At 33.7% G+C, this 25,921-nt stretch overlaps 1 protein-coding gene across 9 annotated transcripts in view; it reads left to right on the forward strand.

The window, feature by feature from the left end:
- Window positions 1–25,921, forward strand: part of ZNF280D (zinc finger protein 280D) — a 101,319-nt gene that overhangs the window by 42,089 nt on the left and 33,309 nt on the right. For 7 of the 9 annotated variants that reach the window (XM_037151111.2, XM_037151109.2, XM_037151110.2 and 4 more), the window contains exons 11-17: window positions 558–704; window positions 8,022–8,156; window positions 9,976–10,283; window positions 10,980–11,120; window positions 17,291–17,353; window positions 21,667–21,785; window positions 21,933–21,969. In XM_037151111.2, coding sequence (XP_037007006.2) covers window positions 558–704; window positions 8,022–8,156; window positions 9,976–10,283; window positions 10,980–11,120; window positions 17,291–17,353; window positions 21,667–21,785; window positions 21,933–21,969 — 950 coding nt within the window. Of the gene's footprint in view, window positions 1–557; window positions 705–8,021; window positions 8,157–9,975; window positions 10,284–10,979; window positions 11,121–17,290; window positions 17,354–21,666; window positions 21,786–21,932; window positions 21,970–22,091; window positions 22,538–22,557; window positions 23,174–25,921 lie in introns of those variants that run through there. The other 2 variants (XM_037151114.2, XM_037151116.2) reach the window with 2 other exon arrangements.

The following is a 25,921-nucleotide window of genomic DNA, read 5'->3' on the forward strand; positions in this document are numbered from 1 at the left end:
CCCACTACTATATTGGACAAAGAAAAGCCCTGTGGGAAAAAGACAAACATATGTATGAATTTATCTTACCATATAGGGAAGAATATAGGTATACAAGGAAATATGAAATGATTTTAGATACAGAGGACCCTACCAAATGCTTTGAGACTAGTATTTTACCAGACTTTGAAGGAATAGAAAAGCAAGGTAAAAATAAATTGCCATTGCTGTAGCCTGGAGACCATTTATAATCTAAAGGAAGATGCTGTTTTATACAGCAGAAAAAACTTTGTAGGACAAGAGTTGTCAGAGTGTGAAGATTCAAGTCAGGATAGGAGGTGATAGATCTAATAAAAAGAAGGGAATCTAGTTATATTTTGGGAAGTATTTCTAAACTTTGAAAGATAACTTTTCTGTCTCAAAGATTATCTTCCAGTGCTTGTATTATGAGATTCTTGGTTGTATAGGCATCAGAGCTGACTTAGTAGTACATCATGTTCTAAACAAATAATTTATTGTTACTTTGTAATTGTATATCATAATTTTTTAGTTAAACTAAACTTTCTTTTTATCTGTAGGTTTGCAATTATAGATCATCATCATTTTCTGATGTAGAAACTCATTTTAGAGCATCCCATGAAAACACTAAGAACTTGCTATGTCCATTTTGCCTCAAAGTTATTAAAATTGCAACACCCTATATGCATCATTATATGAAACATCAGGTGAGATTACCAGTTCTTATTTTTTCATGTTGTTTCAGCAAAAAGATACATTTTGACTTAGAGAAACATTGGTTAGATTTGTTCTATAGTAGGAGCAACATTGTTCCAAATGACATTATCAATATGCAGTTTGTGCTGATTTGCAATACTTCTGAAACTTCCACTTTGCCTTGCATTTTTTTCTAGTGATGTGTGGCTCATAAATGAAAATTCCAAAAGATAGCTAGAAATGGGAAACCTAGGGGTTGAAGGAAAAAAGGGAAGGTGAGTGGAATATCCAGAAGATCAGGTATTTCAGGGTCTAAGAATAAGTGTGGGGTTTTGAAGACAGGTTAACAGGAGTAAGGGAAAAGATGAATTTGAACTGAGAAGATCGAGGATTTAAAATCTGTTTTCCTCTTTCTCTTAGTACTTAATTCTACTTTCTAGCCCTTTTATCATGAGAAGACATGTTGTCATCATTGATGTGGTAAAGGAAACAGTAATAATGCTTATTGTTAAATATATGAACACTGCCCAAGAACTATATTTAGGTCATAACTTGTTTTGTTGATGACTTCTGTCAGTTCTGCTATGTAATTTTTGGGACCTAGCATTAGTGCTTATACCCTTCTCTTGAATTCTTATTTTTTGCTCATTGGTTCTTTCCTGAAGCAATTAAAGCATCATTTGTTTGGCCTGAAATCCTTGAGGCAACACTGAATCTGTTCTTTAGTGCTTAAAAGAGCACCAGTGCCTTTGCCAAACCCAGAAGTCAATGTATTTACTGAATCTCATGTAACCAAGTTGTGACACTTCACTAATCAGCTCATTACATTTTTTATTATTGATTAAATTGGCATGCCAGTTTATTCAGCATCAGTTCCTCAATTTGCTTTCAGTTTCAGTCATTAGATAATAATAAAATTGGCTTGTGTTTTTCAATTGGGAAAGATCATAAAAGTAGAATTTCCAAATGAATTTAGAATCACGTAAGTCGTGACTAGGATGCTACCCATCCTTGAGATGTTTTGTCAGAGTCTTTCTGTTCTAGAGTTCCTTAACAGTGTTCCATTAGGTGTTAACAGATGTTTCCCCCCAAATTGTTACTGGTAAATAAATTTGGTAAATGCCTAGATTGATAAAATTAAACAGTTTTGTCTCCTTTTTAAATTACAGGACTCCTCAGAGCTTGTAATATGCTAGTACATTATACTCTTCAGTAAGGGATGTCATTATGTATTATTCTCCAAACTTATTCGGCCACTGGATCTTTTATTTACAGAATACCTATTGACCTTTCTTGAAGAACAGAGTTTGGGAAACACTATTCTTGGTATCTATATTTCAACTTTGGCCTTTACTTTTGAAAGGGAAATGAGATATAAGACACTTAGTTCTATTTCATTATAGGGCTTTTCACAAACTTTTTTCATAGCTTTACTAAGCTCCAGAGTAAGATGCAGATGTGGGAAGAATGATAATTATGAAAGCAATGTGTGGGCCCACTATGTGGGCTATGTGATTTATAATAAGTTTTTATACTCTCAAGAAAATTGGATACCCAATTTTCTTTTTTGTTTTTTTGGAGTACTTATCTGGTAGATAGCCAACGGTAGAGAAGGGACAATCTGTTAACATGAAGGATCATCAGACATCCTTAAGGTAACTACAATTTATATAACTATTTACAAAGGACTGGACACACTTTAGCTGAGCAGGGTTATAATATTGTAATTGAGATAACACATTATTAGTGTGATATTAGACAGTATCACACTAATTGTTGACTTGTGGCTAATTTTATTGTCATAGAAGATTTGGGTTGTGACTTTTCTTTAAGAGCTTCTATTATTAAGTCTTGGGTTATTTTAGAAATAACCTAGTTTGTACAACTTTTTTAAGATAGTGAAAGTGATTTTGGATATGTTCAATATGCTCATTAGATCTTTAATAAAAACAAGCAGTTAAGATATATAATCACGTTTGGCAGCAGTAGGTACTTTTCATGCATTATCTTGTTTAATTCTTAGAATCACCCTATGTACATTATCATTTCCTTACAGATAAGGAAACAGTTTTAAAGAAAATGTCTTGCCCAAGGTCACATTACCTAATAAAAAGCAGAGTTAAAATTTGACTTCAGAGCCTAGCCTCTTGTTGCTCTACCACAGAGTCAGATTTTACATTTCGTATTAAGTCTATAAGGGCAGAAATTATATAGAATCAGAATTACCTTTATGTCTAAGTTCATCGTAGACACTTATTTATCCACCCTTGGAATAATCACTGTTTCTTTTTTTGAACATCACATTATTAAAATGTGTACTGTATCTTTATCAGCTGTAGCACATTGGATTGCATACATACACAAGAGAGATATTTAAGACTTGTCTCCAACTAAGGGAATAATAGATTAACATATTCTATCTCAGGATTCTGGACAAATGTGCACTGAATGGAATGTCAGACATTTTGAATTTGTTAAATTATATCTGCTGTTCATATGCATTTTCTCTGTCAGTCTCTCGCTTTCTGCCTCCCTGTCCATTTATTTAACAGATGTTTATCAGTTGCTTTACTGTGTGCTGGGGCCATTTTATAGCAATGAATAAGACAGAGTTTGTACCCTCTGGAATTTGGATTATAGTGGAAAAAGATAATATATGTGTGTTTATATTTGAATGTATATGCATGCTAGCTGTTGATAGGTATTATGGAAGGCAACATAGTGGATAGGGAGTGCTGAGGTGTTGGGAGTGGAGGAGAGGTTGCTGTTTTGTATAGAGAGTGGTCAAATAAAGGCCTCTTTGAAGGGAATAAAAGGAATAAGCCATGTGGAAATCTAGGAGAGGTAACATTATCTAAACAGTGATGTGAGTATATACCTAGGACACTCTGAACAACAAAAGAGACCAGATGTGGCTAGAGCAGACTAAACTTCGAAGAGGACCAGTAGAAGATAAGATTGTAGCAGTAGAATGCAGGCCAGTTCATGTAGAAACTTGTAAACCAGATCAGGACTTTAGAAAGGCCTCAGAGGATTATAAGCACATGAAAGATCTGCCATGTTTTAATATCATTGGCAACTATGGGAAGAATAGACTATAGGGAAGAAAGAACATGACAGGGAGAAGATAGGAAGTTATTACAGCAGTCTAGGTGAGTGGCTTAGACCAATGTGGCAGTGGTTGAGGTAATGAAAAGTGGAAAGATTATGAGAGTTTTGAAGGTGAAGCCAACAGTTTTTTAAAAATATATTTTATTGATTATGCTATTACAGTTGTCCCATTCCCCCCCTTCATTCTCCTCTACCCTGCATACTCTGTCCCACCCACATTCCCCCCTTTAGTTCATGTCCATGTGTCTTAAGTTCTTTAGCTTTTACATTTCTCATACTATTCCTGCCCTCCCCCTGTCTATTTTCTACCTACCATCTGTGCTACTTATTCTCTCTACCTGTTCCCCCTCTGTCCTCCTCCCACTCCTCTGTTGCTATCCCTCCATGTGATGTCCATTTCTGTGGTTCTGTTCCTGTTCTAGTTGTTTGCTTAGTTTGTTTTTGTTTTAGGTGTAGTTGTTAATAAGTGTGAGTTTGCTGTCATTTTACTAGACATGTTTTTTATCTTTTTCTTAGATAAGTCCCTTTAACATTTCATATAAGAAAGGCTTGGTGATGATGAACTCCTTTAACTTGACCTTATCTGAGATGCACTTTATCTGCCCTTCCATTCTAAATGAAAGCTTTGCTGGATAGAGCAATCTTGGATGTAGGTCTTTGGATTTCATGACTTGGAATATTTCTTTCCAGCCCCTTCTTGCCTATAAGGTGTCTTTTGGGAAATCAGCTGACAGTCTGATGGGAACTCCTTTGTAGGTGACTGTCTCCTTATCTCTTGCTGCTTCTAGGATTCTCTTCTTCATTTTAATCTTGGCTAATGTAATTATGATGTGCCTTGGTGTGTTTCTTCTTGGGTCCAACTTCTTTGGGACTCTCTGAGCTTCCTGGATATCCTGGAAGTCTATTTCCTTTGCCAGATTGAGAAAGTTCTCCTTTATTATTTGTTCAAATAAGTTTTCCCTTTTTTGCTGTTCCTCTTCCCCTTCTGGTACCCCTATAATTTGGATGTTGGAACATTTAAAGATGTCCTGGAGGTTCCTAAGACTCTCCTCAATTTTTTTTTGAGTTCTTCTTCATTCTTTTCTGTTTGGTCATTTTTTTCTTACTTCTGGTCCACTCCATTGATTTGAGTCCCAATTTTTTCCCCCATCACTATTGGTTCCCTGTGCATTTTCCTTCATTTCACTTAGTGTAGCCTTCATTTTTTCATCCAATTTGTGACCAAATTCAACCAATTTTGTGATCATACTGCTCACCAGTACTTTGAACTGTACATGTGATAGGTTGGCTGTTTCTTGGTCACTTAATTGTATTTCTGAAGCTTTGATCTGTTCTTCCTTTTCTGCCATTTTTTTTTTTTTTTTGGTTTTGTCACACCAGTTATGTAGTAAGGGGCAGAGCCTTAGATGTTCACCAGGGTGGGTCAACCCAGTTACTGGGTTGTGACACTGTATGTGGGGGTGGGGTCTGAGAGGGTACAGTGGCACTTGATCTGCTCTCTGTTGGGCCTCAGTCCCTTCTGCCACTTCTCTCTAGCAAACTGGGCTTTCTGGTGCTGATTCCTTTGTGGGCTTGTGTGCATTCTAGGACCCTGTGGGTCTCTAGTGAACTCTCCTGTGAGACTGGGAGTTTCTCCCTGCGCCTCAACCCCCACAGGTATTTTCAGTCAGTGTTTTGAGGCTTTATTTCCCAGCTCCGGGACCCTGGGTTGTGCTGTCTGTCTCACTCCTGAGATATCTGCAGGTGAATGTGGGACTGCCGCCTGGTCAGCCTTGTGCATGGTGCCCTGCTTCTCAGTTGCTGCCTCACTGGGTCTGTCCATTGTCACCCCGTGCTCTGGGTCTGCCAACCACTGCTTGCGCGCCCAGGCACTGCCCACTCCTGTCTTGCATGCCCGGGGTGCCTTGCGGGCCTGGTGTCATTGCTTCCTATGCCTCGACCCCTCTCTGCTCTGCTGCCTGACTCCACCCTGCCTACTGGTCTGGATGAATGTGTCTATTTCAGCTCCTTGGCTGCCTGACTTCCATACAGTTCAATTTTCTGTCAGTTCTGGTTGTTATTTTGTTTCTGAATTTTTGTTGTCCTTATTTTGGTTGTGCAAGGAGGCACAGTGTATCTACCTACACCTCCATCTTGGCCAGAAGTCTCTGTCAACAGATTTTGTTAATGGATTTGGTTTGGGGTGTGAGAGAAAGTGACCAAGTTTTTGACCTATGAATGGAGTTTTGATAACACTGTCTGTCATATGGGGAAGACTGAGGAAAGAACAAATTTGGGGGACAGGGATATAGGGAGGAAATCTAGAATTCAGTTTTGTTTATGTTGATTTGAGATGTTTATTAGACATCATGTAGTGATGTCAAGTAAGCAGTTGGATGGATGGTATTAAAGCTGTGAAACTGGATGAGGTAACCTATATAGAGAGAAAAGATTTCTGGGAACTGGATTCTGGAGAACTTTCTTTCTGGTATGTTGTCTTAGTATGTGTTTTATGGCCAGGTTTTCTCTTTTACCTCCTCTTCCTTGAGCCAAATAATAAGTGAATTTCTTTAAGTTGCTTATACCTATGGTATATATAATCCAATGCACCACACTTTTAAAATAGTCTTAATATGCAGCTTGAATAATACAAACACATTCTATTTATACTCATATGTTGCTTTGAACTTTTTAAAGAACTTATGAAATGCTTACTGTGTACCAGTAATCATGCTAAGTACTTCTTGGTATATTATCTAATTTGAATTTTATAAATGATTAATTAGCCCTGGGTGGTGTGACTCAGTGGATTGAGCATGGGCCTGTGAACCAAACAACTGCAGTTTGATTCCCAGTCAGGGCACATGCGTGGGTTGCGGGCCAGTTTTCAGTAGGGGACTCATGAGAGGCAACCACACATTGATGTTTCTGTCTATCTCTCTTCTTCCCCTCTAAAGATAAATAAATAAAATCTTTTAAAAAATGATTAATTATACTTAAATGGTAACAGGGATTTATCTGGCAGATTGCAACTTTAGAGAAAACATTCTTTTATATTTTGTTTATATGTATGTATATATACATATATAATTTTGTGTATATATACACAATTTTTAATGAGACCATATAGGTAAAGATTATAGCTGATATTATGTAGTAGAAAGAACACTAGATTGGGAATCTGGCAGTGTTACTAAGTAGCTATGGGGAAATGATTTAGATTTTTCTTGGGTCATGTTTCCTATCTATGGAATAACAACAGGATTGAGTTTGAGGAGGGACTCACTCAATCAAGGTTCTCAATAAGTAAGTATATTGGGAATAATTATTTTGATTTATCCCTCTATATTCGCACTGTCCAGTGTAGTAGCCATTAACCACGTGTGGCTTTAAAATTAAATAAATTGAAAATTCAGTTCCTTCACTGGCTGGTGTGACTCAGTGGATTGAGCACCAGCCTGCAAACCGAAGGGTTGCTGGTTCCATTCCCAGTCAGGGCACATGCCTGGTTGCAGGTCAGGTCCCCAGTTAGGGATATGTGAGAGGCAACCACATATTTATATTTCTCTTCTCTTCCTTCTGCTTTCTCTGAAAATAAATAAATAAAATCTTTAAAAAAAAAATTCAGTTCCTCAGATATACTTGGCACATTTCAGGTACTCAGTAACCACCTATGGCTAATGGCTACTACATTGGAAAGTGTGGCTCTGGAACATTTTCATGAGTGCAGAAAGTTTTATTAGACAGCACTGCTTTATATAACCATTTTTTCTTTCTTTTTAATATAACCATTTCTATAACAACTTTCTTTGAAATGTCTCGTTATTTGAATTTCCTTTACCAACTTTAAACCAATCGGTGAGAGCAAAATTTAAAAAAAATACTTTTTTTATATGATAAAAACATGTAGCATAGCTTATTTTCACAGTATTGTGTGTCTAAATATTTTTAAATTATAATTAAAGGGGCTTTCATACCACTATTAAGAGAACTTTAATTAGAACCTATTGCTACAACTTTTATGTTCAATTTCTTTATAGTAGCAGACATTTTTGAAACCCAAATACTAGTGCAAAGAATGCTTTAAAAATGAAATAATAGTTTGCTGATATTTAGGATGTGAGATATAAAGTACTATTTTGAGAATTGCTTAGGCATTAAAATTAAGCCAGAGCGGTTTTAGGACACAGGATTTGTGGTTGAAAAAATGATTTTTCCTCTTTACTGTTTCTAAACAGAAAAAAGGAATACATCGTTGTACAAAATGCAGACTGCAATTTTTGACATGCAAAGAGAAAATGGATCACAAGACTCAGCATCATCGAACATTTATAAAACCTAAACAGCTAGAAGGATTACCTCCAGGAACAAAAGTGAGTTCAGATATGTTGCACTTTAACATTTGGTATGATAATAGAAATTATCTTTGCCTGATTTTATCTCCTGAATGTAATACTTTAAAACATGATTTCTGATTTTTATTAAGACTCTGATTTCAAGTTTTATGATTCTTATGTTTAGAAAAAATCTAACCATTGGTTTTTTTAGTTGGCAATTTGTGCTATGCTGAAATGATGCTCCTTTGTAAAGAGTGCAACTAGATGTTGTGTTTCCTGGACAAATGGGTTGTGTCAATATTATATAATCTATTTTGAAGTGTTCTTGGCAGTGTCTGTATCAAATGTATCTGCTAAGCTGTTTGAAATCAGGAATCATGACTTATTTATCTTCGTGTCCTCAGCATCTGGTGTAGTGTTTTAAATGCCATAGCTTCTTAGGTGTTTATCAAAGTTGTTATTGCCGAGTCTGCTCTCAGAGAAACGAGTTCTGCTGCTGGATAGCATTTGTGTATTAAGTGAGCAAACACATGTCTGACTACATAGTGATGATTGTAATTTACCCTCTGTTTTTTCTGACTTCTTTATATACAGTCAGCTCTTGAATATTTGTTCCAGTGGAGGGAAACAGAGGCATGGATAATCCAAAGTGAAATAATCCCCAAAACATTTATATTTGGCTTTGGGTACTTACCTTTGAATGTGGGTATGTCTGTTATTTGAATTAATTAAACAATAGAAAGCAGTGCTCTGAAGACCTTAGAGCAAGAGAAGCTATCCAGCATCCTTCCCTGCAACCCATTCATTCCATGCTGGGACTAGACATGCATAACACGAATGTAAGCAGTGCAGCCCTCTCTCATATTTTCCTTTATTAATTATAATAGTAATACTATTAATAATAATGATACTAAATGTTTTTATGACACCTTAGAATTAGGCCTTCAGTGTACTTTTTCTTAGGTACTATTATTTCATTCATATAGCAATCTGGTGAGTCAGACAATGCAGATAGTGTCTCACACTATAGATAAAGAAGCTCAAAGAGTATAACTTACTTATTCTAGGCCACATGGCTAGGAACAAGTAGTATGAGATTTAACTTCAAGTCTTTTGATTCCTACTCCAGTGTTCCAAAACATGTTTTTAGGACTTCCTATAGGTTGTTTCTAATGTACATGGGGGAAGAATAGTTATATGATCAACAGGAAATGGTGGGAGCTGTTTGTGTTTTCCATCATCAACTGATTAATATAATTTTGAATACTAAATCATAAACTTTATATTAATTCTCTTTAAGGAAATTCTAGATATTATAAATTGTTCATGAAGTATATTGATATAATCTCTCCCATACCTTTGTAAATATAAATTCTGCTAAATGAGTTACCTAAAAAGAGGAGGTCACATTTACTATGGGTAATGCAGGGCAAAGGGTAATGCAGGCCTTTGTAGAGTTACTTTTTGGGTTTGAGATCTAAATTTTGACCTCTATGTGATATTTTTTAGTTATATCAGGACATAGAAATAGCTATGGAATGTGCTCTTTAATATTCATGTAATTCCTAATTATCCATTAATAACAACATATAACTGATTTTAATACAAATATATATTACAAGTAAGTAAATATCACATTTAATTTTATTTAAACATTTAAAAGAAATGGAATACTTATCCAATCACTTACTCTTTTTAGAATACTTGATATTTAATTTTTATATTTTAATATTTAATCTTTTATATTTTTATACTTTTTTCAGAATACTTGATATTTCATTTTTTGTCATAAAGTGATATTTTAATACTAATACAAGGATTAATTTTCTAAAGTAAATATTATCTTTATTTGTAGGTTACTATTCGAGCTTCAGTTGGACCTCTTCAGTCAGGATCTTCAACTACACCTTCCATTAGTGCAAACACTTCTACCCTTCAGGTCTCGCCTCCAAGGACAAAAAGTGTAACTGCTAAAAATCCCACAAAATCTAACACAAGTAAACTTAATACAACTAAATCTAATGCAAGTAAACCTAACTCAAGTAAGCCTAATGGAAGTAAATCTAAATTCAAATCAAAAATCTCTAATATGCAAAAAAAACAAAGCACTTTGTCTAGTAGCAATAGAAAAAGTAAAGTCAATACAGCTTTGAGGAACTTAAGGTAATCTTTTATTCCTGATATACAATACTAACATAATCTTAAATATAAGAATTAAACCTTTATTTAATATAAGTATATTCTACTATACTACTGTTTCATACATTTATATGCTGTCATGATAAATGCCAAGCAATAAAAGTATTTTTACTACTGCTGTTGAACACTACTTAACTACCATGTTTTTCCTATAATATTCATATATTACACTGGTTATTATATGTTGTGCTTATTATATCTTATGGCATTTGAATTGGTTAATTTTATTCCACTGACGAGCATTAATTATTGGGAGATTGTTTATACTTAATCTAGCTGTTGCATAGCAAATTTTTTAAAAGATTTTTCAATTTATTTTTAGAGAGAGGGGAAGAGAGGGAGAGAGGGAGGAAGAGAAACATCAATGTGTGGTTGCCTCTCACACACCCCCTATGGGGCACCTGGCCAGCAACCCAGGCATGTGGCCTGCCTGGGAATCGAACCAACAATGCTTTGGTTCACAGGCCTGCACTCACCCCATTGATCCATATCAGCCAGGGCTGTTCATAGCAAATTTTAAAGTTATAAGTCTGTGTCTACATATGTTAATTTAAACAACATGACTTTAATTAACAGAGCTTTAATAAGGCTTTCCTTGCTTATTTTTGTATTAAAATAAAACAAAAATTTTATCATTTTCTTTTTTTTTATCTCCATAAGGTATCGTCGGGGAGTTCACAAGTGCATTGAGTGTTGTTCTGAAATAAAAGATTTTGCAAACCACTTTCCTACATATGTCCACTGTAGTTTCTGCAGATATAACACTAGCTGTAGCAAAGCCTATGTAAATCATATGATGAGGTAAGATGAGTTAAACATTTGTAATTATCAATTGAATTATAATTCAGCAAGTTTGGTTTCTCAAAACAGTTATCCTATTAGAAGTCAATTTTTTTCCTCAAGGAACTAAAAACATTTCGCAGTAGAGAATTTCTAGGAGAATGCTGGTTACTATTTTCCAGCAAAATAACTCATACAATTACTGTAACTAGAATTATAAGAGCATTTAGACTAAAGAAATAAGAATAGGTCTGTTAGGGAAATAGATTTCCTATGGGAATTATTTTTCCTATGGAATTTTCAAAATTGGTTACTTTTAAAGATAAGAATTTAAATGCTTTAAAGATATTTACCAAACACATGCAGTCTCATGAGTGTTACTCTTCAAAGCAGTCACTTTGAGAGACTGGGATTTTCAGTGGTGCTAGGAACTTATTTCGAGTCTTTTTCTCCCTCTCTTTTTCCATCTGTCTATCAAGCTATTTATCCTTGCATTTAGTCACTAAAATAAAAGACTATTCTTGTTAAAATGCCATTGTTGAAATATCTTTCATTGATTCACTCAGCTTAGATTATTTGAGTGCCTAGTATTGATTCTATGCAGAGAAAGCCTTCACAGCCCACTTTACTTTCATTTGTACCTGATTAGTAGAAGCATCTTTCAGGGTGCATTTCCGATTTTAAAAAATAAATAGTAAAAATATCATTTATATATAAACTGGGTTGATTATTCAAAGTGAGGCAGTTTCCTTAGTTTTAAAGTTAGAATTAAAGTTTAATAAAAGTGATCTTCTCATGGATCATAACATGACCTTATTGTTACCTTCTGGTCATTATCAGCTACTCCTTTCAAGGATTCTCCCACTTTTTAATGTATTATTTTTTAATTAAAATTATTTCATTGTTATTCATTTACAGTTGTTTTTATTTTCTCTCCACCCTGTCCAAACCCACCTCCTCCTTTGCTTCTACCCTCCCCCTTGCTTTTGTCTGTGTGTCCTTTATAGTAGTTCCTAAAAATGCTTATCCCACCTTTCTTGATGGGTTCAGTACCTCTCCCACAGTTTTCCCACCTTGATTTAGCCTAACTTACAGTACCTTGACTTCTTTGATGCCCACATTTCACATTAACTTTTGTTATTGTACCCCCTTTCTTACCGTGTACCATTTTCATCTTATCATGTACACTGTTTCTTTCTTTTGAATTCCTACTTCCTATCACTTTCAGGGCTTTGAGTCCTTTCTAAAGTTCAGCAGAGCTTGTCTACCTTTATAGTCAACCTCACCCTCAGGGTCATCTGTTTGGATTGCCCCTTTGTTGTTGTTGTTGTTATAGAATCTGTCACCTTTAGTCATGCTCACCAGGCACACAGGCCAAGATGAGACTTGAATGTCTTCCTCTTCCAGACTTTATGCTCAGCTCTAGACTACCAAAACGGTACTTGATTCAGTCACCTCTCACTTTAACTTTGTGATCTTTAACTTTACTTGGGTCATACCTCTTTATGTACAGTACCTATTTAAACCTTCTTTAGTATGCTAAAGGTTTTATTGTATTTTAATGTTAGTTCTTAATGTGGTCTACAAATTATTCAGTAGGAGGTTATCCTTTTAATCAATCTTTTCAACATCAGTATTTTTCCTGCTACCTTCATCTAGACAGTGATCTCAGAAGTCAGTGATGCTCCACTCAAATAAAGTTAACTCTGTCTCTTATCTTCTCTAGTTCTTCCACAAACTTATTCAGTTAACTTGCTACTTCATTGCTCCCCTCAACCAGGTTTCTTTTGCTTACAAACGTTTTCAGGCATTTTTTTAAGATGAAGGAGATTTGTCCCTACTACCTACTTTATTTCTTGTCTTTTTCTTACCATCTTACATTTGTAAAAAGTTTATTACTAGCTTATTTGTGATTTAGTTCTTTATCCATAAATTTGAGTGTCATCCCTATTTGCCAACAAACCCCTACCGCTTTAAAGATTGTCTGTCAAGTACTTATGCACCACATTTATTCATTTTTTAGAATTCTTACTACTCCATGACTTCAGCGTTTTGATATTGTTGTCACTCACTTTTGAAACCATTCTCCTCAGCTTCTGTTGAATTGTTACCACAATTTTTCTTCCTTTTTGAGTGCTTCTCTGTTTCATTGCCTTTTCTTCCTTCAAAATTTCTTACCTCTTTATATTTTCTTTGCTGGTAACTTAACCTCAAAAGGTACACTTTTACCTTTCACAGAGAGAGAGATTTGTTGTTCCACTTATCTAGGCATTCATTGGTTGATTCTTGTATGTGCCCTGACTGGGGATCAAACCTGCCACCTTGGCACACGGGACAACATTCTAACCAACTGAGCTACCTGGCCATGGCACCATTTATTTATTAATTACCTTTATGATTTGGGCAAGTTACTTGACTCCTAGTTTTCGTTTTTTGAAAAGAAAGTTACTGTGATTATTACAGAAAATTTTAAATTAAAATGATTAATAATATGATTTGTACTTAGGAGGCATTCAAGTAATTATATCTTATATTTTTTTCTAAGTTGTCAATTATAGGTATTGTGGATAAAGTCCTTGCCTTTGATTTTCACAATTTAGTAGGAGAGATATATTTACCTAGCTTAATGTTATAAACAAATGACCATGAGAGCACAGAGGAGGTTAAAATGAGTTTTTTAAAGAAGAAATCAGGGAAGGTGTCCTATAAATAATATTTCATTTAGGTTTAGAAGGGTGACTTTTAAAATTTCCAAGGAAAAAATGTTGTTATAATTATTCCTGTGAAATAAATAAGAAAGAGTACTGGACTTTTAAAGATATGCTTGAGTTTATTGTATATTTTATGTGGATTTGTTGGCTCTAAATACTAATAACTAGAAGGACAGTTGGCTAATTGTGATAGTATCCTAGCTGGTCTCTTTCTGTAGGTCCCACCTACCCGCCTTTTTCCAGTCTTTCTTATGTTGCTTGAGTAGGCATATTCAGTCAGGTCACTTTTTTTAGCCTAACATCCTTTACCTTCCTAATTTTAATAGGATGAGGTTCAAATTTTCTAGGAATGTAAGACCTTTTAATATCTAATTTCTAACTACTTTTTCAATCCCTTTAACTCCTATTTTCTTGAAAATTCCTCTCTTGACCTCTTTGTTGCAAGGCAGTAGGGAGCTTCTTAACTGAAATGAACTAATTGATAGCTTGCTTCTTCTGTACCTGAAAGTGCAGGACTTTTTATGTGTCACTATTGGTGTTTAGCTTGTGATAATTATTTATGAGTATGTATTCACTCATTTAACAAATATTTATTAGGCATTTATTTTGTGCCAGCTTCTGTTTGATTCCTTCCATCCCCAGATCGAAATCTGAACTCAAAAGCAGTTTGCCTTCTTTCCCATTGTATTGGGTTGGCTAAAAAGTTAATTTAGTTTTTTCCATAAACTAAAAGACATATTTTTCATTTTCACCAGTAAATGTATTGATTTGGATATTTTGAGTATGTGTGCTATCTCTCATGTGGTATAATGTTGATTATTTTCAATTAATGTCTGGATTTGATTGCTGTCAACTTCAACTGGTCTACCCGACCATGCAGCATCGTCCAGTACGAAACCTCACAAACCACTTTTGACACATTTGATCAGTCACAGCACCTTCTCTATACACTTGCACAATTTTTTTGCATTTCAATTGCATGTTTACATTTCTTGAAATAATAAAGCATAATATGCAAAAATGTATTTTCTTTCATCTTCAATATTAAAATAGCTACACAAAAATTCACCAATTTTGATAAGATTTTTGTCCATCAGCTATCACGATAAAATCTTATAGAATTGTTTCAAATAAAGTTAAAGACAAAGTGCTAATAGAGCCATCTTACAGAAAAAAAACAAATGAACTTTTTGGCAACCCAATATCATTAGCCTCTAATCTAGTGTCTTTAAATATAGTAGGTATACCATCTACAGTGTTGTATTTTTAGGAAGTTTTTCCTTTCGTATTTCTTTGGAAGTAAAATGGTTACACTGAATAAAATCATTATTAAGAAAATACAAAGGGAGTTTTTTCCCTGTAGTTTTATTGAGGTATAATTTATACACAGTAAAATTTACCTGTTTTTAGGGAAGAGCTTAATGAGTTTGGATAATTACATAGTCATATAACCAGGTAGAGAATTTTTAAAACCTAGATTTTAATATTATGTTTTCACTATATTGTAATAAAAATCCTAACCTTTTCCCTCTTTAAATTTATTCCTATATTGTTAACTTCATATAGAGCTATTTGGAAGAAGGGTAGTTTTTATTTGTTAGCAAGAGATTCATTCCTAAAATACAGAAAACCATAAGTGTGTAATTTGTATGTAAATACAAATAAAGAAGCAATATAAGTTCTTTTTATTCTCACCTGAGGATATGTTTATTGATTTTAGATAGGGGTGGGGGAGAGAGAAACATGAGTCGGTTGCCTCCTGTATGTGCCTCAACTAGGGCTGGAACCACAGCCTAGGCACATGCCCTGTCAGAGAATCGAACATGCAACCTTTTGTTGTATGGGATGACATTCCAATCAACTCAACCACCTGACCAGGGCTAAGTCTTTTTTAATAGATAGGGAACTCAATTAAAACTGGATTCAGACGATTTAAATTTTAAAAGTACCAATGTTTTAATAAGGTACAAGTTATAGACAGAAATGGAAGCCATCATAAAGGCCCTAAAATATAAATATTTTCTTCTATTCTCTTACTAAATAGATAAATGAACCAAAACAGTCTGAGTTTAAGAAAAGAAATAGGGTGTTTTTTTTTAAATAACTTAACTTTGGTTCACATTCTTTGGCAGTCAGATAAAATTTGGGACTCACTCCACTGAGGAAATGCAGTTGTGTACATAAATTTTTGCATATAATTTCAGTGTTTACCACCCCTGTGATGTTTTCTTCCAAAAATACTATTTAATTATTTTTGTGGCAACATCTTGAATTTATAAGCTCTTGAGTGGAAGTTATCCCCTGATTGAAGAAATGACTATTAGGAATTTTCTGAAGATATTTTCTGGGGATTATACTCAGTCAGTCATTTCTTTTCTCACACATACATGCTGTACTGGTAATAGTTACCTTATATCTGAGAATGACCTGGTTAGTTGGCTACTCCAGAGCTGAGGGTGTTATCTATGCAATCTAGGGTTACTGCTTCTCCAATTTTAGCTTGCATAAGAATTACTGAAAAAGCTTGTTAAAAGACATTTCTGGGCCCCAGTGCCAGAGATTAATTCAATAGGATTGAGGGAGGACACAAGATTTTGCTTTTCTAAATGAGCTCCCAGCATTTAAAATGCTGATTTTAAATCCATGGCTCCACTTTTATATTGTGTTAGACTAATGCTGTCTTTGTAGTATAGGGAAATATTCCTTACCAGATTTAAAAGGCTATATAAAAGCTACAGCTGGTTACTAAGCTGCATTAGTGGTTCTGCTCTATTTTTTTTAATTACCTCTACTACAATTGCAAAGAACTCTCTAAATGTTTGATTTTATAGATGGTAAACAGTGGCATTGAGCTCGAGTACTATTTACTTCTAAAATCATTTAGATTCTATCCCTCTTCCCCCACATGAACACGTTAAGATTGGAAAATGATTTTTAAAACATTGTTCTTTTTTTTTTTTTTTATCCTCACCTGAGTATATGTTTTTATTGATTTTGGAGAGAGAGGAAAGGAGAGAGAAGAACATCAATCAGTTGACTCCTGTATGCACTCCAACCAGGGATCCAACTTGCAACCTAGGTGTGAGCCCTGACTGAGAATCAAACCCGCAACCTTCGTGGTATACGGGATGACGCTCCAACCAACTGAGCCATCCTGCCAGGGCATAATGATTATTCTTGATAATTGTTCATATTATAGCAAAAATATTAGCAAAAAAAATTAAAATTATTTTCAACTCTTAATGGATACTAAATTAACTTGTGCTTTATTTTCTAATAAAACTTTATTTCCTTTTATGCAACAATGAGATTACATTAGAAAATAAATAGGTAAAATAATATATTGAATTACACAGGGATGACAGACATTTAATTTGTATCATGATCTTTTAATCAAAACTAGAAAGGACTTGAAATACAGCTATAAGTTAGTATGATTATTGTAGAATAAAATTAATAGAATCTGTTTTGTCTCTCCAGCTTTCACAGTAACCGTCCAAGTAAAAGGTTTTGTATTTTTAAGAAGCATTCAGAAAATCTCAGGTAATTAATTGATTTTTTAAGTCTTTCTGTTGAAAAATGGTATGACTTAAATTTTTTAATATATTATCCTTAATGAGATATAGTCCATATACCATGCAGTTCACACACTTAAATTGTACAGTTGGTAGTTTTTAGTATATCACTGAGTTGTGCAGGCACCACCACAGTTAAAATTAGTACATTGTCATCAGTCCAAAAAGAAACTTGTACCCATTTGGTCATCCCCATTTCCTTCCCACTCCCCCATCCCTAAGTAACAACTAATCTTCTGTTTGTCTGTATAGATCTGCCTATTCTGGACATTTCATATAAATAGAGTTATATGTGATCCTTTGTGATTGGCTTCATCTGTTTAGTATGTTTTCCACATCATCTGTGCTGTAGCATAGATCAGTACTTCATTTTTTTGTTGCTAAATAATATTCCATTGTATGGCTATACCATAGTCTTGTTATCCAGTAGGTTATTTTAATTTTGAGGCCATTATAAATAATGCTGCTATGAACATTTCTATACAAGTTTTTGTCCAAGCATGTCTTATATGTTAACTGTGTTGAGCCTTTGAAAATCTTCCAGGCTGTTTTACAAAATACCTCAAATATTTTACATTTTTACTGGCAGATCCAGTTTCTCCACATCTTTGCCTACATTTGTTACTGTCTCTTTTTGATTATAGCTACCCTAGTAGGTGTGAAGTGGTAACTCATTGTGGTTTGTTATAACTTTTTTTTATAACCTGGTGTTGGGATGTCCAATTTGGAAATCTAAGTAATTGCTATTGGATATAACATATTGATAGTTTCATTCATTGTATCCTTAGATTACTGGTATGACTAGCCTATATTCTCTTGCTAAATTTGTTTCAGTGGTACAAAGTGATGTCAGTATGACATCATCATGCATTTAGGTTGTAAAATGAGAACAAAAATTTTAAATTGTATCCTTTCCCCTGTACTTTACTCCAGCACTCCTCTTTTTCATTTGTTTAATTTTTCTCTAGATCATCTTTCCTCATCTGATATACTGTATACTTCACCTTTTTTTTTTAATTTTATGTGTCCTCTTACTAGAATGTGTGGAATGGATTTTTGTCTACATCAAGCATTGATTAGTGCATTCAGTAACTGTTTGTTGAATAAATTAAAGTGTGTGTTGAAAATCATTTATGTGGATAGTAGGTCCCATCTATGATTTTGGACCAGTGGGTCACAGGGAAATAAAATTTGATTGAATTTAGAAAGTATTTTAGGGATAATATTAAAACATTTACTGAATTTGGTGAAATGGAGTAAACTATTTGATGTTGCCGATATTAAGTTTTATAAGAATTAAAAGAGTTTTGCATTCAAAAGATAAGATTTTAGTTTGACATTTTTTGGAGGGGTGATTTTTATCTCACTGTTGTCAAACTTAACTATGTTCTGTTTTAAAGTGAGTTACATTTTAAAATCTGAGGTTTTTCTCAACTTGAATACATACTAAGTTAAAAATTGGTCAATTCTGTGAATGGAATATAGCATACTTACAATTGTATAGAACAGTAGTTCTTGTAATTACTCCTTTATTGAAAAGGATTATTCATTATTTAGCCCAGTATTATGCAGCTGTCATGTACATAGTGTACAGCTCCTGTAGAGATGAAAGTGGTGAAGTCTTAGAACCAATCTTCAGGTAATGTGCACTTTATTATGTGGGAGATACAGGCGAACTTAAATAACTGATAGTGCAAGGAAGATTTTAATAAGTGCAATGGAGGTTATTTATTTCAAAGGGAGAGATTACTTGGAATAATCCAGATAGGTGTTATATTTGATTTTAAAGCATGACTATTGTTTATACTAATTGATAGAAGAGACAGCAGCTTCTCTCAGCAACTTTCAAGTTGGAAGAAATAGCATGAATAAAGGTACAGAAATGAAAAAATGAAAGGCATACAGATGGAATAGCTAGTAGTAAATGAGTGGAGCGTGGAGTTTATATAGTAAGTTTGAAATCTGGGGCAATAGTTTTGAGCTTAGAGATAAAAAATAATAAGGCTAAGGAGTTTAGGCTTAATTTGGAGGGCACAGGAGAACCTTTGATGTTTTATATAAAGTCAGGTGATACAGAAGGAAGGTTGAATTGAAGATATCCTTCTTCTCACCTTCGACAGTAGTGCGAGTTACAGATGCATGAATTTCAAAAGTGTATATATGCTTTGTTAAATTGACAGTAACGGTGATAGCATTACATGATTCTTTTTCACCTAAGAAAAAACAATATATTAGCAGGATTTTAAAGAATCTCATGGACCCGTAAAAGCAGGAGGTACAGCCAGAACAAACAAGGGAAACAGGAAGCCATTAGCTACTGACATGGCTTCTCTCTAGTCTAACCTGCTAAAGCAGGATGATCTTGTCTTTATTATTTTCTCTGGACTTGGGTTCCATTCTCCTTTCTCTGTGCCCACCAGCATTCTCTATTGATGACCCAAATATAGTATTCAGCCTTCTACATTTTTCTAGATCAAGAAATTTTATTATAAATCCCAACTACAAATCCCTGTTTAGAAAAGGCTTGATTTGGGCATTCTACCCCTGTCCAATTAACTATATCCAGTAGAACAGGCATTTAGCTCCTCCTTACCATTGAGACCACTTTGAATGTCTATGAGGGCAATTTGTTAATGGATTACACTACGTAGTTAATCATTAAAGTTAAGTATTTATATCTTAACTTTCCTTAAGTTTTTTAGTTTAGCTTAAAAGTATACCATTTAGAAATCAAATACATTTTAATCACTTTTGGGAGGGTCTTTAATGAATGTTTGATGAAGTTTAATTTGAACAGACCAAGGTTTTTAAACAGTCTTCTTTGCAATTCAGTTTCCTTTAAACAACTTAACATTATTTTTGCATTTAACATATATATTTTTCTTTTAAACAGTACTTCATATGCTTTACCCAACAAGTTCCCAAGTTTTTGACTCTTAAAAATACAATAAATTAAACAAATAGTGGCTTTCTAAGTTTTCTGAAATATTTACATACTATTGCAGGTTTAATATTTTAAAATATCTTTCAACTAAAAATCAAAGTTTTAAACACTTTTTTTTTTAATTTCTTTAGAGGGGAAGGGAAGGAGAGAGGGAGAGAAACATCAATGTTTGGTTGCCTTTTGTGTGTCCCCTGCTGGGAACTGGCCTGCAGGGGACTGGCCTGCAACCCAGACATGTGCCCTGACTGGGAATCGAACCGCGATCGTGTGGTTCGCAGGCCCGCACTCAATCCACTGAGCTATACCAGCCAGGGCTAAACACATTTTTAATGAGAATCTTAAGGCCAGTGTTACCTACTATAATATGCCATTTATGTTTAAATATGTCAAATAGCAAATGCTGCATAATTTGATATAATGAGTATAAAAACTATTCTTAAATGCAAAAAAGAATCATTTCCTAGGCTTTTTGAAAATTCATAATCATTACATATTTCATTTAAGAACTACAGCACTCAGTGTTTGGTAAGAAAACAAGTAGTCCAGGCCCCAGCAAGTGGACCAGTATACAATGCAGGGATGTTGAGGAACTCAAGTGTTGGACTTCAGTAGTGAATTAACTACTTTGATTTACTGTTAAATGAGAATAATACCACCTGGGGTAGTTATGAAAATCAAACAATGATAGATAGAAAACTTTTAACACATAGTACATAACCAATGTACTGTGTGTTAGATTAGATGTACTATAGATCAATGTACTATAGATCATGACAGCTATCATGATCTATATATTTAAAGCCTTAATATTTCTGTTGTAATTTTCTCTCACCTAAATAAAACACAGATGTAAGCTTTGTTAGAGCACAGACTGTATTTTATTTTTCATTTACATTCACAGTATGGTACAATACTAGCATAGTGTGTATAAGGATAGTCTTAGTAAATATATATTAAGTGAGTGAATACAATCCCTTTACATTGCAGATGGGCAGATGCACAGGTGGATTGTGACTATTTGAAGTGACACAAGTTGTTAGTGGAAGCAACACTGGGCTGTAGGTCTCTTGACTCCTAGCTTTTAGCAAATGGTCTGAGAAGTAGAAGTTGATAAAATAAAGAATAGTTTCAGTAAATAAACGTTAGCATAATTTGAATATGGCTGTGTCATTTTCTAGAAAATCAGTTTTATTATACCAAGTTTATGTAACAAAAATAGGACTGACAGTTTGACACAGAAAGCAAATTATAGAAAATAATTATTGAACTTATGTGGATTTTCATAAACGATTAAAAAAACCTTTTTCTTTTATACTATTTGCTTTTTTTTTTAATAGGGGCATTACTCTAGTGTGCCTTAATTGTGATTTCCTAGCTGATGTTTCTGGCTTAGATAATATGGCTACGCACTTGAGTCAGCATGAAACTCATACTTGCCAAGTTGTAGTAGAGAAAGGTACGTGTATATATAATTGTGTTACTTTGGTTTTTGATATTTATTTTAGTATTTTTAGTCAGTCACAATATGGGTTCTTTATGAAATCATTATTCTCATCATATTTCATATACTGTTTTAAATATAAAACTTTTTTTCTAATTTCAGTTTCTGTTTGTATCCCAACTTCTGCACATCTTTCTGAGTAAGTTTAATTTTTATTCAGTGTATTTTACTTTGATGGACTTTAGGACTATTGCATTTTGAAATGTATCATTAATAGAAATGAAAAAATATTAAAGTATTTTGTTTTGTTTTTTTTTAAAGCTGCTTGTTGAAATAGGTTCCTGCTCTATGGAGCTCGTGACCTGGTGCAAGACAAGTTGGAATTTCCTAAGTTCAAAGTTCTGAGATGTTTTCTTACACAAAGGCAGTTAAGCAGCCAAGTTCATGACACTAGCTTTCATTATTCAGCTTTTTTCAGCTTCAGATGGGACTAGATTCTTATTCCACCTTATCTTTGTGTCAGGTTGACATATCTTAACATATGTTGTTTTCTCCAGTTGGCTCTTTCCAAAATAACTTTTGTTGCTATAGTCATTTCTTACTTTGCTTAAAATAATTTGTTTTTCACTGCTCTACTTGCCTTTAGAATAATACATTCCAAATGATATGGCTGTTTGTCTTTTTTCTGTTTTGTCTGCTTTCTTAATTTCTTATAAGTGTTTAGGCCCAATGATTGTCTTTTTCTTCATTTGCTGTCTGTCATTGTGCTATTTTTCTTATTTTTCAGATGCAGAAGCAGCCCAGAGGTTTCAAAAAATGTCCAGGGTACACCTGGACAGTGTCCCCCTTCGATGGACACAAGTGATGCCTGTTCTCTCTTTCCAAGGAATGTGAATAATTTCACAGTGGGACCTGCTCTAGGTTGTGGTCTCAAGAAATCAGATCTTGGGGAGACTGCCATATGTCATGGCTGGCCTCCCATAAGGTTGATGCTAATTTAGCCAGAGATGGTCTGTCTCACAGCCCACCAAATTGAGCACAAATTTCCACTGGGGATTTTGGCTCTTGATCTTGGTCACTTCTGGCCAAGAAAAGCCCTTCAAATCAATGCTTCAACATCCAAGTTGAAATTTAGTCATTTTGGCTGCTGCCCTTTAATCTTCCCCTAGCATGAATGTAGTCCAAGGAATATAAAAGCTCTGGTTGTTAGAAAACCATGGTTATTTTCATGTCCTTGGAACAACAGGTCTCTACAATTATGTTCCAAAATTGCAGTTATTTTTACTGTCATTTAAAATATATTACACAATTCTAACTCTACAGTTTTTCAACAATACTGGTTTTGAGATTTTTTATTTTTAATAAATTAACTTTGATTATGTTCTCCAAGTTTACTGATTTTATGATGTCTGTTTTTATATTCTTTTCTATCCTTTAACACTGTTTAGTGTTTGCTTTGTTTTGTTAAGAATTCCAAGAGATTTCCTATAGTTCTCTACAGATTTTCTATAGTAACTTACCTAGAACTTTTTAATTTGGCTGTTGTTTAGACCATTAGACATTGTATCCTCTGTCTTACTTTGGGATTATTATTATTAACATTATCTTAATAATCATGAGTTCTAAGATGTAAAGGTTTACATCTTAAAGGTTCTAAGATGTAAAACCTCTTGCAGATCATAAAACAAGTTTTAAAGGTACATATTTGTCTGGTTAACACATAATACCTACTTAGTCATTAATGTAGTTCTTTTGGGTAAAGGTAACATTAAAAAAAATACGGGAGCCAGTAATGTATTTATTTATTTATATATATATGTTTTTCACATATACATAAATATTTTTTAAATTGACATTTAAAATTTTAGTTACATTGTAATTAAATCCACTAAACAGTTTTGAAGTTCTTTTTTCTTTTAAAATTGTATTGTTTAAATATCTCAGGAATTATTTATTAATAAATAATTTCATCTAAATTCTATAGATTTTATTATATAAACAGGTTATTGCTTTGTTTGGAGAAGCCTTATTATTTGACCTGCTGATTAACACCTATATCTACGTAGAGCATCTTCTATTTTTCCCTTCAGCATAATTGGGAGGTTGCTTTTTATACTATCCCAATTTCTTGAATTTTCAAGACAGGCAAAACACCTTTTGTAATCTTAGTTGCCATAAGGATAGACAGACTCTGAAAGTAATTGCTCAGTAGTGTTTTTTACTCTAAAAATAGAACTATTTTTCTTTGAAATAGATTCAAAGTCAATTTAGATGACTTTATGAAAGGTGTTCCTTGCAATTAATTACCAAGAAATTTTAATCTATTAGTTTTTTTTTTTTTACCAGATAGCCACTCTTGGTATACTTTCTTTCAGTATTTTCTACGAATAGTTTTACATAGTTTTAATATACAATTTTCTCTCTCTCTCTTTTTAACTTAACATTATAACGAGCATTTATTTTTAATAGTCAACAATTTGGTAATATCTTTTTTTTAAATCGTGTGTTATTACATATCCCAGTTGTAGACCAGTTAGCTTATTTTCTACTTTTCAAAATTATAAGTTATGCTGAAGTAAACATTCTTTTATGTGTGTCTTTGCTGGCTTACCTATTTTTATAGGAAAGAATCTTAGGAATAGAATAACTAATTCTAAAGGATCTACTCTTACTACATTCTTTGAGTTTTCATTTTAATTTCTAAAGCTGTTTGAATATAACTTCATAAAAGAGCTCTAGAAAAGCAAATTGCCTGGAAGAATTTCCAGTTTTGAAATGTTTGAGACCTAGACTGTTTTAACCTTTGGTTAAGCAAGCACAGAAATCTTTTTATTTTTCACTGTAATATTTTTGTTTTAATATTTTGTTGTTTATGCTAATACAGTTGTCCAACGTTTCCCCCCTTCATCCCTCCCTCCACCCAGCCTGCCCTCCACTTCCATAGCCAGTTCCCACACTGTTGTTCATGTCTGTGGGTCCTTCATATTATGTTTTTGTAAGAAACATTCACAGGTATTTGGGGAATAAAGGGCTATTTTGTCTGTAACTTACTCCCAAATGGCTCAAAAAATAATAGTGAATAGACACATATAGATATAAAGAAAGAATGATTAAATAAATGTGGGAAAATGTTAACAATTAGGAAACATGGGTGAAGGGGATATAGTTCTTAGTACTATTCTTGTAGCTTTTCTATATATCTGAAATTATTTTTTAAAAATTCTAAAAAGGAGATTAACCCATACATTTTAAACTTCCAAATTAATTTCTACTGTAAATTAATGATTTTCAAAAGCTCTGAAAGTAGCTTATAGGTAGATGGTGATATATTCTTCTTTTATTTCCTTATCTGTCTCTAGGAAAATTTTGTCATTCACCTTCTTTCCATGCAATTAAAAAAATATTTTAGAATTTTGCCCAGAAGCATCTTTACATTGTTAAAATAAGTTCCTTTTTTACTTATAGATATTTGTTTTACCTTGGTTATAGTTCAGAAATAGGATAAACTACATTCTTCACATAACAGTATAGGAGTACTGCTTTGTATTTTTCCATAGGACATTATTTGTATGATCAAGCTCATTGTCTTGTTTAGACTTAAAGTTCTGTCACCCATAACTTTTTTAAAAATTGGTTTAAATGAAACACTTAAGATGCTTAGTATAAAACTTGCTTATTTTAGACAGTTGGTGGAATTTTAATTTGGTGCTAATGAGTTTTAGCTTGAGTCTGATCTGATCAAGTTATTCTAAATAGTTTACTTACTTGATCAGAAATTGTTATTTTGTGCATATGTGCTTTTGGTTACCCCTGAATAAAAAGTGAGATTGGGTCAGTTTGAGTCCTTCACCATTCTTAGAAAAAAGTGACTCCTAAACCACAGAGACATGGATTCTTGCCCTATTTTGTCACATTTTGGTAAAACACCTCACCTCTTTGGGCCTCGCTTATTTATTCAGGATTATTTCTTGAGCATCTACTTTGTGCCTGGCTCTGTTGTAGGTGCTAGAGAAATGGACTAAACTCTCTGTCTTCATAGGAGTTATGTTTTACTGGAAAGGTAAATAATAAAAAGTAATTAAAAGTATAATGTATTCAGTGGTTGGCAATACTGTGGAGAAAAATGAAGTTAAGGAGGGGGGATAAAAATA

Source organism: Artibeus jamaicensis, unplaced genomic scaffold (assembly GCF_021234435.1).
Source record: "Artibeus jamaicensis isolate MK-2021 breed Jamaican fruit bat unplaced genomic scaffold, CSHL_Jam_final contig_548, whole genome shotgun sequence".
NCBI lineage: Eukaryota > Metazoa > Chordata > Mammalia > Chiroptera > Phyllostomidae > Artibeus > Artibeus jamaicensis.